We start from the raw sequence: 17,843 nt of genomic DNA on the forward strand, positions 1-17,843 counted from the left end.
GGATCAGGTGAGGAAGGGAGGGGTAAGAGTTGAAAACAACGGATATTACACCAGTGTCACAAAAATATTTTTTTCATCATGTCTGCTCTGGGAAATATAAAAATTGTTCCACACAATATTCTTAAAATCATTTTCTACAAATACATGTGATTCCTTACTTGTCCAGAAGGGGGCAGTCTGCCAGTGATGGTTGTCATGGGTGAAGCAAGTGAGGCCAGGCATGCTGCAGGTGTCATTGTTCTGGAGCCTTTTCAGGAATTTACGTAGTTTCTTTCTGCGCTTCTGCTCCTTCTGCAGCCACTGATTCTTCTGTTTGGACGGCATCCTAATCAGAACAAACAACATTGAATACAGTGAATCTGCAAGAGGAAATAAAAATCAGTCACTCAGTCAGTGTCACATTATGTAAATCTTTACCTAAGTGAGTGCATGCGTCCTGCGTTTAGCCTGAAAGTCTCTTTATTCTTCAGGAGATAACTGAAAATACAAAAGACAACTGTCAAAGTCATGGTGATATCACTAAGCTGCTGGTGACAGTGTGGTCCTGATGAATTCTCACCTGGGAGTGTTACACTGACATTCCTCTGGTCGCACCTTTTTCAGGTGACCTTTTACCTCACGCAGGTTCTTGATTTTGGTCTGCAGTGTTTCAATCTAAACACAACAGGACACAAACCTCATTATGCACCACAAGCTACTAATCAACCTGAGAAATGGGGAATGAGGAAGAGAATGTGTCAGTACCTCATGCTCGATGTGTAGTTTGTGGTCTTTCCATGCTTGAAGGGACTTGTACAGTCCTCCATCACACTTTACTGTGTCATTCATAAGAATGGAGCACCTGCAGGAAACAAACAAACATATTAGCCAGACTAAAAATCATCCATCTACAGTCTAAATTATTGCCTAACAAGTTATTTCTTTCATTTTTAACCTTAAACATTACATATCAGTGTAGAGTGTACAAACACACACACGCACGCACTCACACACACACACACACGCACACGCACACATGCACATACGCACACACACACACACACACGCACACACGCACATACGCACACACGCACACACGCACACACACACACCTGTATGTGACTTTAAGAGCAGCAGGCGGTGTGAGACTGCTGCTGGTGGTGGGTTTGGCTGTGACCCCCATACCACTGAACTCTTCGTTGTCCTCCTCATTCCCCACTCCTCTCCTCCTGTCTCTGGTCCAGCTGCTGTTCCTGGATCCCAGGGGCCGGTAGCCCTCCTCCAGGTCCACGGCGTACAGGTCTCCATCCAGCTCAAATGATACAGACCGAGCCCAGCGCTTCTTAGAGACACTCTTACTGGATTTCATCTCTGAATAAGACGAGACAGAGGAATCTGAATAAGACGGAAAAAGAAGGATGTGTTTTGGATACTGTAGATCAGGATCTATGATGATGTGGACAAGTGAAAGCCGGCACTTGCCAAAAAAAAAATACTGATGATAGGATTCAACATTTCATGCAACTGGTTTCATATTCCATGAATAATTTACAAGGTTTTATATTTATTTCTTTCAAGGCCCTGTGATTAAAGGCTCACTTGTCTACTCCAGTCCACCACTTGATGGCAGCACAGACACGTACTTCTCATCTCATGAATACTTCAAAAGCTGGCTATTTTAGCTTGAGATTAATGGCCCTGTTTGGCAAGGCTTTGTAGGCTACTGCAAGGACATTTCAAAGTAAAGAACAAGTGTCTTTCTGAACAAAATCATATCTATTAATAACTTCTGGAACAATGGCACATGTGAGTGACAAGACCAACTCACTCTTTTTGGTGAACAGCCTCTTTCTCTTCAGGACTGATGTTTTGAAGCCCACATCCCCACAGTTACAGCTGTCTGAGTTGGATGCGAGAGACAGCTGGGAGGCACCGCTGGCCATCAGAGCCTGCATACGTGGGGCATAGAGACTAGCCATGCCCTTGCACTTATACAGCCTCAGCTTGCCAGTCGGGTCCTCCACACACTGCCATTTCTGAAACACAGCAGAGGAAAATATGATGATGATTGGTCTTCAGGCTATAGCACAGCATCAGTTTTGATGCACAGAAACCCTTTGATTAAAAATGTCCTTTATGAGGTTAACCTAAAATTACTGTGCAGTGTTTTTATTCAGATTTCTTAGCAAATCAGACGGTTCTTTATACACATGAACACAGACGCAAACACATGTCATACTCAGTGCACTTAATTTTGAAGGATTAAAAATGAGACTTTGATGTTAAATGGAACCCTGAGAGCACAATGACTGCATATTACACTCAGTAAACTGTCAACCAGATTGCAAATTATCACCCTGTGCGAGCTACACTCCATGTTGTTCTCCTCAAACTTTAATAACCTGTCTTTTCTAGCTCCTTCAGGTCAGATACCTGTCCTGGCTGCTGGCAGGAGGTCTGGTACTCTGCTTTTTGGCACAGGTCCTTCACCCGCTGGTATTTTGGCAGGAAGTTCTCCTCCTGGGCCATTTCCTTCCCATCGGCTCTCTTGTGCGGAGGCTTCCTGAAAGAACAAGAAAACACATGAAGTTTTTTTTTCTGTCAGCCAAAGACAAGGAGCCTGATGTCACCAGGAGACAATGTCTGGAATGAGAACATGTCCTGCAAAAGGTCGATCAATAAAACATACCCTCTTTCCACAAGGAAAGAATCTCTCCATGTTTTTCCCTTCCTGCTCAACTGGAACCTGGAAATGAGCAAAAAGAAATAAAAAATCCTGTCAAACCACTCTGTGATATTTGCACTGAACAAACATAGAGTCCATTTTCAAATACCATCCTTGTACAGTGCTGAAAAGAAAGTGGTGTTACATGTTTGTATTTGGATTGTGCATTTCATAACATTCAAGAAAACACAAAGAGCAGAGAGTCAGTAAAGCTTCAGGTAAATGACACATCTCCACCTAATCTGCAACATTTTAAATGCCATTCTTCGATTGTTGATTGAATGCCAAGATAGTGAGCAAACTAGTTGATGAGTGTGTTCACCTATTGACTGGCCTGTCTGTGTCCAGCAGCTTGAGGATAGACTTGCCATCCATTTCTGCTGGGATATCAACGCCGGCCATGTCAAGCAGAGTCGGCGCCAAGTCAATGTTCAACACTATATGAGAATTACTGCAGGGAAGCAAGAATTAAGTGATATTTTTTAAAAGCAATTTACTATAAAGGTCACATTGTCATATTGTGTTTATAGATTACAGCATCTAGTTTGAGAATATTGTGTGAATAACAGAAAACTAAGTCACTCACATGGCGCCGTGTTCCACATTAGGTCCTCGCACATAGAAGGGAACACGGATGTCAAACTCATAAGGCATTGACTTGCCCTTGACCAGGCCAAACTGGCCAATATGGTAGCCGTGGTCTGAGGTGTAAATGAGGTAGGTGTTGTCCAGTTCCCCTGTCTCCGCCAACATGTTGTACACCTACGGAGGATATAAGTCATCAAACACTCACAGAGTGTAAAAAGTTACACTTCACGTTTGATAGCTCAAGTCTCCTGTGCCAGTTTCAAGGAAAAAGGGATTGAACAATTTACCAAGTGTGTCAGTGAATACATTACACAACCCCAGTCAGAACAAGCACAGATCTCCCAGGACCTGAGACTGTCAGATGAAATGTGAGTGTGTCTGGTGCATTTAAGTGTGTGTGCCTCTGTGTTTAACCATATGTCTATCTGCCTGCAGGTCCGCCTACCTTCTCCACACTGTCATCCACAGACAGCAGGGTTTGCATCCTCCTGCGCTGCAGCATGTTAGTGAACTGCATGTGGACAGGCTTCATAGGTCCTGTGTAGCGGAGGATCCAGTGCTTGTCTGGATTGGGGGCATAGTTGTAGCTGGGGGTTCTGAAAGTGGGAGAAGAGAAAAACACTTCAAATTAAACCACAAAAATCCACTTTTTCGTTTATTAACATTTAAATGTTGTGGCTTTCTTTTACATCCTGAAAAGAGGACATCGCAAAGCCCATGACTCATTCCAGTATGTCAGCATATTTCACCATACATTTGCATTCAGTTGTTTTTTTCCATGTCTATATGTAGTTTCCATATTCTGTTGCTGTAAATTGGATCATAGAGAATGTACCAATGTGTGCACAGTTACATTATGCATTCACAGCAATCATATCTGCCCTCCTTTATCCTTTTCTTTCCAAAGTAGCCAGAAAACTGTTTATACAATGCTAAACTGGAGGTTACATACACCATGTAAAATGCAAAGCACTGCAATCAATGGCCTGTACAAAGTGAGCACAGTTTGATCAATATATAACTCCGAGCCATATGGAACTTTAATTATTTGCGAATAAACACTGCTAAATAGCTAATGGGATCTTAGAAGAAAATATATTTAAGGTTTAAAGTGGATCGATTAGACTTTTTAGAAATGCTAATGTCTCGCACAGCCTGGTCCACAGTGGGAGCTCTAATGTAGTGCGAGGATGTGTCTGCAAGGTGCCAAGGTGAGAAGAAGGTTTATCACCAGAGGAGTGCCAGACTTTTACTGCCTCTCTCTCTTCATGTGGTTGATAACGGCAGAGGGAGATGGAGTGGGAAGAGTAGCCAGCACAGGCGCATTCAGAAAACATCACCCGAGGGAGAGCAAATTTATGGAGAAGGAGCAATTAAAAGTTTGTACAAAGACACTGGGGCTGAATTTTCAGAGTATTCTGTGTATAAAGCCTGTGTGGCACAGGTTAATGATGCTGGAGGGATTAGATGAAGCAAGAGGAGGGTGTGAGGGGTTTGGAGGGAGGGGGCAGAAACTGCTGTCTCATTACTGGCCTTGGATTTGTCTCTCGAGGCCAGTAGCAGGTCTGCCATTAGCTAGCAGCACTAGACAGCCAGTCAGAAGCATGGACGGTGAAGAAGACCAAGCCTCATATGTTTTATGTGTGTGTGTGTGTGCGCACACCTAAATAATTACCTATGCATTAAACATACATCATTCATGCCTCTCTTTGATCATGGCTGACAAAATGGTACAAATTAGCAGAGCTCATTATGGTGGTAGCACTAATGTGAACAACACATGAGCCAAATAAACTGGAGTGAAACACTGGCTGTGGAGAGGGAGAGGGTGGAGAGGGCTCAGCTGCCAACAGCGTACTGCAGGCACAGGAAGATAAGATCGAGCTGAGATTATGGAATTTGTGTCATTCTGGGTCAAATGAAAGGAAGCGTGAATGTGGATGACTCATATGCAAGCAAATAGCTGTGAATGTGAAAATGTAAAAATTTACCCTTTTGCTTGTCAGCTTTGTCCCACATAAGCCAAATTGGTTTACACCAAATAGGCAAAGGCAGTTCTATTCAAACTGTTTCCCCTTATTTGTGCGGGTGAATCTATTATCATAAAACATCCCAAAACAATCTGCGGCTCAAAGCTTGGTTAATTACATCAATCTTATTCGTTTGTTCTCGCACTTTGACGTTCCCTAATTTTCTTTTCTTACATGTGCTGTGATGCGTTGGGGAAGGCAGAGCTGTACTGGGGGGCGGAGTCCTCTGGACCGTGCGGAGCAACGTGGCTCAGGACCATCATGACAGGGCGGTGAGGGTACATCCTCTTGGACATACGGAAGTAGTTGATGCTGTCGTTGGTAATGATGTCTGTCAGGTAGTCCTGTGGAGCGGGCAGACATTGTCCATCAGGCACTCGGTGAGTGACAGAGGAGACTAAAAGAGCAGACGTCAAGGTCTTACTGTGCTGGGTCAGTGCCCGTTACTGACTTACTGTGTGAGTCAAAAAATAGTCCCAAAATCTACTAAATAAATAATGACCCACACTGGACTTGATTATACTTTACTCCTTCAAACCCACATATTCATCTTAATCCCCTCATGATGCTTTCAAGTTAGAAAAAATCATTATTTTTGATTTGCTTAAACCAAAGGAAACATTCAGCCATATTTTCTTTCCATGAAATTAATACATATATATATATGTATATATATATATGTATTAATATTAATATAATGTATCGCATTTTGTGCATTTAACTAAAATTATGATTTTAGAAATGATAAACATGATGCCTTTATAGTTGAATTATTTAGTGATCTCAATTACAAAATATTGTTACTGTTAAAAGTAATGCTTTTAAAATTAATCTAAAAACGGTTTTGTTTAACTTTTACTTTCATGCAGGGATTCATTCTATAAAAGGTAGGTAGGTTTATCTCTCAGGGAGTGAGGAATGCATTAATACCTTTGAGTAGCTGCTGCTGTGTTTCTCTCGTACTCCGTTCCTGCAGAGGGTGTAGTTGTAGAAGCGTGAGTTCTTCACCAGTGCTACCCATTCCTTCCAGCCAGGGGGCACATAGGAGCCATTGTACTCGTTCAGATACTTTCCAAAAAAGGCTGAGTGAGGAACAGGCGAGCAGTATGTTAATGTTGTCCTCAAGCGCCAATGAATCTGTGAAACTTTCAACTTAAACTACGTGTGTGAAGCTTGGGTCAGGCTTGAAGTGTTCACCTGTCCTGTAGCCAGAGTTGTTGAGGTGCACGGCGAAGGTGTGTGGCTCGTGGTGGGCCTGCCACGAGGGTGACGAGCAGTTCTCGTTGTTGGTGTAGGTGTGGTGGTTGTGCACGTACTTTCCTGTCAGGATGGAGGAGCGGGACGGGCAGCACATGGGCGTGGTGGAGAAAGCGTTTGAGAAATGCGTGCCACCCTTCTCCATGATGTGCCGGGTTTTGTTCATGGCTTGCATTGAGCCTGAGAGAGAACAGTGGGAGAGAGAGAGAGAGTGGGGTGGGGCGTGGGGGGTTGTACGAAGGGATAGGAGGGCGAGAGGAGATTCAAAGGCCATGGATTTTGATTAAAGGGACACAGGGGGATATAAAGCAGTTAGAGAGGAAAAATAGTGAGAGGTCGAGGAAAACAGAGAGGGTAAAGAGTGAAAAATATAAACATAGGGCATGAGGGGGTAAGAGCAAAAACCATTATGGACATGGTGAGAGAAAAAGAAGGGGGGGGGCCGTAAATGAGGGGATAAATCTTTTTGGTAAAGTGTAACCCATTTGGATTCCTGTGTACTAAAAGCTTTTCAGGCTGATGGTGATTGTTTGGGGAAACAGATGCTTGACCATAAATTCCTGCTTTTCAATGGGAGTCTTCTCACTAGCGATCACAGGAGGACAAAGAGTGTCACAGAGGCCATTATGCAGCCACTCCAGTCCAATACGCCGCTAAAGGACTTAAGCGGGTAGGGAGATGGCCAGCGTTTGGCACCCGCACAATGGAAGCCATAGGCCGCCCTCATTTCATGCCAGCAATGGAGGAGTTGGCAAGGGGAGCACATGACTTTGAGTGGACCAGTTGTTATGGTGCCAAGAGGCAGCATTAGGCTGACTTTCCCTTGCTGATGCTGTTGGATACACATGGAGAGAATATCCATACCCATGGGACATGGACACAAAGCAAATAGAGAGAGGCAGATACACAAACACACACACACACACACACACACACACACACACACACACACACAGAGGAAATGATTAAGGGAGGAAAACATCTAACCCAGTTCTATGTCCTGATCATCAGTGAGGATCAGGATGATGTTGGGTCGGATGTTACGGATTTGGCGGTCTCTCTGCAGGCGAGACCTCAGGCGATATCCAGACAGGTAGCCAGAGCCGTGGGCCACAGGAAGCACTCCCACCAGGAGGAGCAAAAGAAGAGGGAGAGGGGCGGAGTGCACCCGCCCTGCCATCACGCTACCCTGCAGTCACCTCCTCAGCTCTTCGTTTCACACACAGGAGTCTGCAGCTTCCTCACTCAACCTGAGAGACAAGACACAAAGAGAGACTAATGAAAATAAAACCCACACAAAACACAGTAAAAAAAAAAATAGCAGATGCAAGCCTTGCGCAGCCATTACAGGGTGCTCTTCCGTACAAATGCACCCGTTTGGGCTGATCTCAGCTTGTTAATCAATCATTAATGATGCATTAGAGTGGTGTCATTGGCTGGGTGTAATGATCTCTGGTGATGAGCACATGGCTGCCAGGCTGGGGCTAATGGGCCTGGGCCCAGGGCCAGCTCAGGCCTCACCTCCCCCTGAGAGGGTTAGGGTGGATGTAAGGGATGAGGTGGGGTTGGAGGAGGGATAGGGAGCAGAGGTGAAGGAGAAAGACAGAGGAAGAGAGGATGAGAAGAGGAAAATGAAGACAGGGGTCACTGAGCAGCGTGACAATGTGAAGAGAGAAAAAGACTCCTGTTTTAAACATTTAGATAACGCCGACTTCAAATGGTACCAAGTCAACACACAGTGTGGAACAGAGAAAGCACTTAAGTACCTGTGGAAATGAAAGAAGGAAAAATAATTGTTGCAATATCACCGACGTCAGTGAAAGCAAACTGCCTCTAGATGTGCAGAAAATTACAAATTCCACTCTCCTTGTGAAAGTTTAACAAAACAATTAGAGTGAACTATGTGCTAAATAGAGCCTTTTCTGAATTAATCTCTACATGCAGTTCGCCAAAATTACAGCACAATCCTATTAGCTCTATAATAACTCTTCTTCATTAACACCATATCCCCCTGAGTTTACCATGGCAACTGTTGGTTATGCTTCCCTGCAAACACGCAGCAGTAGTTACCTGACTTTTTAGTCTTGAGCACAATCTGAGCTGCAGGAACAATGACTGCAGGAATAAAGCAAAGCAATAGACACAAGTGATTCAATAGCTGCTGTTCAGCCACGTTCACTCCTTATTAAACCTCAGTACATAAAGCAAGAACCTGTCTTATAAATGTGTTTCATTGCAGTGTAATTTTTAACACTGACGATTAAATATTAGATGGAACATACATATAGACTTTTAAATCAAAGCAGACTTAATTAAATAAAACAATTTTACTCCATGTTCCTTTCACTGAACTGTTAGATGTCATATTTATTATTAAAGAGAAATACTGATCGATTGTCCCTATTTTATCAGAGTAGCCACACACCCCAACGACCATAATCATGAACACGGTTTACAAGCCGCAGTGAATATCCACCGAGATGCTCCACTGTCACAGAAAGGTGGGGGTTTGAGCGTGTGTGCGTGTTTGTGAGTCCACAAGGAGTATGTGGCCAGAGCACTCCTTGTTTGAAGATGGAGACAATAACAACAACATAACTGCGAACTCTCTCTGCTGGGACTGGAGCTCCACCTTAACAACAAACCTGACTGGAAAATAGTTCAACCATGGGGAGAAGCAGACACAAGTGAACTCAAATGCAACAGTGCCTGGATGCAGACGTACACAACTGATGCGCTTATCAAAGACAAGATGACGCCATGAAAAGCAAAGATTTAAAATGCGTTAAACATTTAAGGGAAGAAGTGATTTTGAGAGGAGCTTTACATGCGCAGAGTCACAGCAGACGAAGTGAGTGTGGGCTGAATATAGGAGAGCTCCTCTCCAACACAAAACTCCCTGTTCCTCTCCAGTCCGCACTGTTGTCCGGATTGTGCTCATTAAGGTCTTCCCTGTCACACAAACACCCACACATGTCCTCCTTCCTCCTCCATGGACTTGACTTGCTTTGCACAAAAGGCACAAACCTATACACACAAATACACACCACGAGCATGTGAACCTGTGCATACGAATAAAATGTACAACAGCAGCTGTGTTTGCTCTGCTTCTCTACTCTCAGGGCATGTGGTTCTTCCCTGGAGGAACACATGAGCTCTGACCCAGGGCACTACGCGCTTTGAAATTGTCCTTGCTCCTTTCTTGTGCTCTCTCTCCCTCTTTCATATCTGGCATGGGATGAAAACACGACAACAGCAACAAGGAAATCCACAAGAAAAAAAAAACAGCAAAATAAAGACACACATTTAACCAGCTTTGTTTGTATTCAACAATGATTACCTCGCCACCAAAATGGATTCCAGCACATCTACAGTGAATAAAGAATAGGTTCAGTTGGCTTATATTAAGCTAGTACTCCAGTTTGTGGAGTCTTTCCCTTTGATAGTTTTCTGTCTGTTCAAAGGGCTGATGTGGGCAAAACCCATCAAGGAACAGAATACCAAATATAGTCCTGATTTACAAGAAAACATCCAGCTCGATTTTACACGCTGAACTATCAATAGCCAAGTATGTAAATGCTGTGTTATTGACATGCTATGGTGGTGGATACTTCCTGACATTACTCCCAAGAGGCTTTCCTCTTTCCCCAAGATACTGAGGACTAATTGGATTTTCAGGCTTTTATCAGCTCTAACTGACACATACAGTCCTTTCTTTCCAGTTTGCTCTCACCCGCTCTCTTTTATCTACCCGTATTGTTTATCTCTCTGGGTGGCAGATGCTACATGAAACCGCAAAGAAAAAAGGAAACCATAACGTCCAAACAGACAGGAGCCATTATACCTTGAAGATGTGCGGAAAAACAGAGATGGACAACCGTTAGGAAACAGCAGTACTTAGCCAAGCTCTTCTCAGTCTCCAATAACATGACCAGTGTGATGGCTTGTACACATATCATAATGCAAGGCAAGCCATGTTGTTTCTGTAAACTGGGATGATTTAGAGCTCGTTTTCCTGACAAAGCTCTGCCCACATCAGCTTTTTGCACTAAGTGAACTGCGAAACGACAATGCTGATTCAGCCGGATAAGACAGAATGAAAGAGGAATTTTTGCACTTTAGACAAAAGCACAAGGCAACATGAGTAAATATAACTCTCAGCAAAACTCATTAAAGGCTGGGGGCTCGGAGAGGAAGGGCTGGGGAGTAAGCTAGCGGAATATGAGATCATAGGGAATGAGCTTCTAAACGCATGTTTGAGGACTAAGGATCATCTAAGGTTATACTAATGCCAAGTGATGCCTGGAAGTCAGAACAGAAGAGGAAAGTTTTGCTCCTCAGTCATTCGCTTGTAAAGAGGCTCTAAGAGACAGCAGCACAGCATCACCAAATAAAAACTTAATGCCATCCATCTTTTATTGATAAGACTGAATTATAAATGCCATGACAACAGAGCTAGCCATGTCACAGCATGGCCATGATGGTAGGATGGTGGCAAGGGTGGAGGGATGAAAACACACACCGGATCGACAGACAGATACGTTACACTGCCCAACAACACACATCTGTACTTCAGGTACCACAGTTCAAGTGAGGTAGTGAGGAAGCTGAGAGGCAGCGAGGATGCTGCTTGATAAATCTTCCAAAGATTTCGTAGAGGCGTTAATGTACTTTTTCCCCTATAAATAAAACACCTTGGGCTTTGAAACAGGCATAAAGTCTGATTCATCCAATCTGCAGCCCCCTGAGAAGGCAAGAAACACAGACAGAAAATGAGAAAACCGAGGAAAAAAGCAGACATTTATTACAAATTGAAGGAGGACGAGTCATGGCGTACACTTGCAATTTAATCAGTGGTGTCTCATAATGCATATGAAATATGGAGGCGAAAGCCCACAAGCTTGCAGCCAAACTCCTGGATTCTCTATCTCAAACGTTCTGAGACAGAGAGAGATGGAGAGAAAAAGACGGAGCAAGTGTGAGACAGGGAAAGAACCTCTAGGCATACAGTCTAGAGAGAACAAAGCTCGAGCACATCCACTGCAGATGGATTTTTCCCAAACATGAAAACTAGATTCAAAGACCAAGGCTTCCATATAAAATAGAACAGAATAAAACAGAATTCAACAGCAGAGAACCTCGAATCTCCTCTGCGTCATTCTCGACACAGGAATTTGCCATCCGCTGTATTCTACTGCTGGAAAACATAAAGGAAGTGGCCAGGAAAGTTTAAATAGACACATCCAGTTCTGAATGTGGTCTGCTGCAACACTATCAAGCCAATCCCTTTGGTCATAATTGAGGCTGGCAGGGCTTTGCTAATGTGTGACTTTGTTCCCATTGGCCTGCCTCACTCTGAACAGAATGTGCAAAATCTCCAAGGACCCTTGAATTTACCAACAAAAGTTGTCATTCAGATGCAAATCCTGCAACGGCATGCATCTATGTGAGAGTAACTTTCTCTCAGAGCAGTTTATGTGTGTGTGTGTGTGTGTTTGTGTGTGTGTGTGTGTGTGTGTGTGTGTGTATGTGTGTGTGTGTGTGTGTGTGTGTGTGTGTGTGTGTGGTGCATGTGTGTGCATGTGTGTGTGTGGGTATGTGTGAGTGGAAGGAGGGGTTGCACTTCTCAATACAGTATGGAATGCTTTTTTCATGATAATAAGAACCATGGTTTGGTGCCATCCTTCAGCTACCATTCTCTAATTGCAAATCTCTGCACCACCACCAGAATCTGGAAAATCACAGCAGCAAAGTCATTATTTTCTATCAGTCTCATCAATCTCATACCTAAATGACAAAATATGTTCCTTGACAGGATATTTCTAAACACTGAAACACTTGAAGCTTTGGGAGAGACTGCCATGATAGCTACAGGGTACCGATGTGAACTGTTGTGTCTCATACTACATTTTATGAGAAAGTGAGCCCTGCTTTCTGGTGTTTTTTGTTTGCTTATCAACTATCCCCAAACCCACATCTGTACTTGCGTTGTGCTGTAATTCTGTCCCTGCTTTGGCACATAAATGTAAACACTGGCAGATTTAAGCTGCATTAACTAGTCACTAGTGCTGTCGTTCTCTAGGCAGGACAACCTCTTCACGACGGGTGCTTTAAGCATCCTGGTAGTGCAGCTGTGTCCCATATGATCTGCTCTGATGACCTCTAAACTAACGGCTTATCAGTTATTAATGCTGGCTTGACGACATCTTAAACAATGCCTCCTTTAACAAGTCAGCACAGTCCGTCCAAACTCTCTGGCTGGTAACCTATCCAAACGCGCTTTGGTTTAAAATAGCACCTCCACATTCTTTTGACAAATATGCCTTTACTTCCTAATAACTAACTTTAATAGTCGAGAATGACAAGAGATAATGCAGAGGCTGATCCCATTCACCGGGAAGATTTAATTTAGATTTCCCTCAGGTTCCGATAAGCTTGGCACTCTGCAGACATTCTAAGATGACAGTGAGAACCTGCACAGTCATTTTGTTTGAATACGCAGACACAAAAGAGCAGCGGTTACACTTTAAAAGTGAGAAAATGAGATTTCTGCTGCGATGAGGAGGCTCAAGTGTGAAATATTTCTTTCTGCAGTTAGTGTTAAACCGCTTGCCTCTACATTTATGCGCGTCTCTTTTCTTGTTTATACATTATATTCTTCCCTAACCTTTAATACCGCGTGGAATGTGCTGCCTAGACAGTGAAATATGAATGAGAGTAATTTTAGTACTTAACACATCATTAATCCTGCAGTGAGTCTGTTGCCCTGAGAAAAGGGGTGAAGCTGTGATGTGTTCTGGCTGGAAAACACGCACGCACGCACGCACGCACGCACGCACGCACGCACGCAGCAACCCATCTTATATGTACATTCCATTTATTTGTTAATTTCCCTGGGCTCGCTTTCTCTAACCAAGTGGTTTGGCTTCCAAGCAAGTGAAATCTCAGTGCTACAGAATACAATGATGTTTTAGCAACAAAGAAATGGTTTGTTTGGTTTGTCTGCACAGATCCCTCATCTCCATCCAACACCTTTGGGATGAACTGGAGCTGTGACTGTGAACCAGGTCTTATCAGACAACATCCATGTCTGACCTCACTCATGTGCTTGTGACTGAATGGGAGCAAATCTTTGAAGGCAGGATCCAAACATTGTGTGAACAACCTTCCCAGAATAGTGGAGGCTGTTTTAGCAGCATAGTAACGCCAATAGTTTTGGGATAAGACATTCAACAAAAACATGTGTGTGTCATGTTTCGGTGTCCACATATTTTTGGCCATGTACTTTCCCCTTTTGATTGGTGACTTAAAGTGAGAATAATATTTATGAAGTAGTATGTATGTGAAAGTAACATGGAAGTAGGGTAATACACAAACAAACGGATAAATTATAAATGCAAACACACAGTGAGAAACTGTCCTCAGAAGTCAGCTCCTGGTAGTCACGCTGTACTTTGGAAGACTTCTTCACAGAGTTAGAGCTTTGTCCATACCCAGAAAAAATCATCTCCATCTCTCCTACGCCCATTATCTTTTAAATGGTTTCAACACGAGAGAGTAATGGGTCGCTGGGCAAATAGTTTGGTGGTAAAAATAAGAGGGCGAGGGAGAGAGCGAGGGAGAGGTGGGAGAAGAAAAAGACTGTATGATGGTGTCATTTCAGACAAAAGGCCCAGTCATGATGTGTTCTCACTGGAGAACAAAGAGCTCTGACAGACTCCCTAGGTCTCCTCTGTTGACTATAAATGTACACCGTACGCATCCGCTTCCGCACACACACATACAGGCGGAGTGGCAGAGTGACACACAAACACACCCACACTGCCTATAAGACTTCAAATTTCTCTCTCCAACAAGGGGACAGAAAAGGAGAGAACAGTTAGACTAATTATCTGCGAATCTGGAGGAATGAACAGCTTCATATTGTTATATTGTTCTCAAATTGTTTGGGCCCCAGCAGCAATAGAGGGGCATCACGTAGCTACTGTCTGGCTTTTTGTCTCCTCCAGGTTTAACAAACTATCTCAGTCAAGATATTCTTCATAATGAGCTCGGATTGCAGCGACGTCACAAACAGCAACGTCAGAACCTGCTGCAGCGAGGATGTTTTGCTGACTGAATTCAGTCTTCATCTCTTAAGATGCCAAATTTCCACCTCGCTCTCGCTCTCTGTTTCCAGCAGCAACCGGGCGGCATGTAGGGCTAGCGTGGTGGTCTGCAGGTTTTTTGGGGGGGCTTCAGTCAGAGTCCATGGCAGGGTCACGGCATTTACCCCTCCTCCACTGCACCCCTGCGCTACGCTCCATGAGAGCCCACAGAGAAAACGGAGGTGTTAGAGAAAACACAAACAGAGCCCCGATTGTCCCCGACTTGGGTTCAACCCCCCCACAGCCCCACCTCCAGGGGTTTAAGACTGAGAGAATGAGCAACTGTCAATGGTGTTTTGTAAATACCTAGCTGTTTTCACTTCAGATGGGTTTATTCAGACGTCGGAGGGAAATGCTCCTGCTTTGCAGTCTGCGAGTGTCCTTGCCTTTCCTGTCCTATTGAGATTTGTATGGGAAAGCCATTTGTGGTGCGTCCGAAAGAGCGGCACAATCGCCAGCTCCTTTGAGACAGGGGTTGACAGCTGAAACAAGTGAGCAAGCTGGTGGACAGGGCAGCCCGCTGAGTGATGGCTGTTTCTTATTGGCACTTATTGACCAGAGGCAAAGCCCCCCTACAGTGTGTCACATCTCAGCTAAATGGATTACAGACAAATCAGCTGGGGACCATTGTTCCACAGACCTAACTACCTCACTGAGACCTCAGTGCAGCCAAGTGACTTCTGTCTGACATTGCATGACTGCTGCACCAGTGAGAAATCAAACATCACTCAAATTATGATCTGCTAAGAACTCCATAATACTAAAAAAGCTTGATGAGAGGAAAATTACTGGGATGAATACAGTGATATTTATCTGCTCGTGATAATGCAATTACCTCTCTAAACAAGGCTGTCTGCCTGTAATTCATAAACTGCACACATGTTGGTAAAATTAGATCACGTTCCACATGACTCGTAGGTTTTAAGCTGTCATTTGTTGTGTTTTAATTACATGCCAGTCCTCTCCCATCATCAAATTAGCACCTGCGGTGGGGACTGCTCCTAATGGCCCCGACGTAATGATGATTACAGACAATAACTGTTTCAACTTTCAGTAAACAACTTCTGCCCGACTGCTGAATAAATCCCAGACAGCCCAGATAAATCAATATGCGGGCTGAGAGTTACAGTTGAGCTGCTGCAGAAGTGATCACTTCTATGGACTCGGGATTCTTTTACTCGCCTGTTAAACAATGGCTCTTAGAGGGGCTCTACAGAGCAGAGGGATATTTTACTGTGTGGCGGTGGGGGCCATCTTATCTGGTGGTAAGCACACCCTTGGGGGTTGGAGAGGTGTTGGAGAGGTTTACTTCTTCACTCCTCCCATTCTCTGTCCTAACCCCCCATCATGGCGAGCCGGCTTTCTCCTGGCCCTTTTGTCGGTGGATTACTGGGGGTTTAGAGACACACACACCGATTCTTCCCTCCCCTATCGGAACCACACAGGGGGTTAAGAATAGAGCACAGAGGGGAGACCTCCACACAATGATGTGAATTACAGAGGCTTTCTATGTATGGTCACTTATATTCCCCCCATTTGCTCTACTCAGAAATCACTGCAGAGCGCTATTCAGAGCTTGTGGTTTTCCCAGCAGGAATCTTGGGCTATATGCCAAAGCCCTGGGCAAAAACCTTTGATTGTAACAACACCTACAGCGTTCAGTGAGTGTTTTTTTTTTAAAATCCAAACTCTTTGTCTTTTGTTCAGTTTAAACACGAACATGTGTGATGGTCCTTGTAATCATCCTTGGTAAATGACCAACACAGAAAATATAGACAACAAACAAACAAGCCTCGGGTGAAACCGCAGTGTTGTGTAGCTGCGCACAGTCAACACAAACCGCTCACATCATCTCTCCATATTGTGAGAGAGCACAAGCTGTCTCCTCCTCTACAGGTCGGTATCCATCTCTCTCTGCCAGCTGCCCAGACAGCCCATCTGTCTGTCCTGACCTGTGTTTGAGACCATGGGGGGAGCCTAAGTGGCCCATGAAGGGGGTCTCTGGCATGTTGCCCGCCCGGTAATGACAGTTAAGCTGCCAGCAGCTTGCCTGACAGCTCTTGAGGTCTCTCTGTGGTGCTACAGTATTGATATTGTATCGGGTTGCAAAGAGCTTGGCAGCCTTTTAATGAGAGCTCAGATTGATCAGGCAGTAGTGGCGCTCCCTTCACTGTGGATGATGCTTATTGGCTGTCCCTGCAGGTCTGACCTCCCACTGCTCTGATTCACTCACTGAGGAAGGAGACAAACACACTCACTCATTCATACACATACACATGAGCACACACACATATTGGCGCATCTGTACTCATGTACAAATGTAGGAGCGTTAAAGATGTCAGAATGAATGTTAATATCAAATACTCACATTCCAGTTGTAAGTCATATAATCATAAATTGTTTTGGGGGGGTTTCACAGTTCATTGGACTCAACACATTATTGGCTCCTTGTGCTTTGAATCCATCTCATTCTGTGTCAATATATAATGGGAGAGAACTGCCTGGACAGAACTGACAGGACTTTGGCAAACTTTATGATTATAATCCTGTTTTGCAAAGAAGTGCTTTACTAATAAAGTTTAGTTGGAACTAAAATATTCACTGGAAAATATATCAGCTTTAATTAAAACCATGTGCTCCTGGACGATCTTCATGGTTCAGATGGAGTCTGGTTGCAACAGCTGAAAAAAAATGATTTAAGAACTCAATCGGTTGCCAAAGTCATCAAGTTCAAAATAATACTGGCAGCAGACTTTACTTCAAAATAACTGAAACTTAAAATCTGCTTCTAAAATGAAAAGGAAATCTTTCAGTTTGGTTTAGTCATATAAAGATGACGTTGCTGTAATCTCAATAATTCTTTCCCCAAACAGAATAATTTATCAGCACTTACACACAGAAAATACTTTAAACACTTCTCCCAGTGAAGGGGATTGCTGAAATAACAACTAACAGTAATTTTAAAAAAAAACTATGAATAAAATTTTAACATTTATTCTGACGCATTCCAACACCCATGCACACACTTAACTGACTGACTCATTCACGCGCACACACACACACACACACACACACACAAGGAGAGAAAAAACTAAATCTCTCTTCTTTTGTGTTGAA

The 17,843-nt window shown here is 43.8% G+C and overlaps 1 protein-coding gene across 6 annotated transcripts in view; it reads right to left on the reverse strand.

Moving 5' to 3' along the window:
* sulf2a (sulfatase 2a) overlaps positions 1-17,843 on the reverse strand; it is a 32,967-nt gene that overhangs the window by 2,941 nt on the left and 12,183 nt on the right. For 5 of the 6 annotated variants that reach the window (XM_056392023.1, XM_056392039.1, XM_056392014.1 and 2 more), the window contains 15 exons: positions 7,567-7,829; positions 6,520-6,759; positions 6,253-6,404; positions 5,497-5,666; positions 3,738-3,888; positions 3,291-3,466; positions 3,027-3,155; positions 2,669-2,725; positions 2,413-2,542; positions 1,808-2,015; positions 1,092-1,374; positions 745-841; positions 560-654; positions 418-477; positions 159-325 (listed from right to left, as the gene is read on the reverse strand). In XM_056392023.1, the coding sequence (XP_056247998.1) occupies positions 159-325; positions 418-477; positions 560-654; positions 745-841; positions 1,092-1,374; positions 1,808-2,015; positions 2,413-2,542; positions 2,669-2,725; positions 3,027-3,155; positions 3,291-3,466; positions 3,738-3,888; positions 5,497-5,666; positions 6,253-6,404; positions 6,520-6,759; positions 7,567-7,759 (2,308 nt within the window). In that variant the 5' untranslated portion in view covers positions 7,760-7,829. The remainder of the gene's footprint in view (positions 1-158; positions 326-417; positions 478-559; positions 655-744; positions 842-1,091; positions 1,375-1,807; positions 2,016-2,412; positions 2,543-2,668; positions 2,726-3,026; positions 3,156-3,290; positions 3,467-3,737; positions 3,889-5,496; positions 5,667-6,252; positions 6,405-6,519; positions 6,760-7,566; positions 7,830-17,843) is intronic. The other variant, XM_056392048.1, reaches the window with a different exon arrangement.

Source organism: Seriola aureovittata, chromosome 2 (assembly GCF_021018895.1).
Source record: "Seriola aureovittata isolate HTS-2021-v1 ecotype China chromosome 2, ASM2101889v1, whole genome shotgun sequence".
NCBI lineage: Eukaryota > Metazoa > Chordata > Actinopteri > Carangiformes > Carangidae > Seriola > Seriola aureovittata.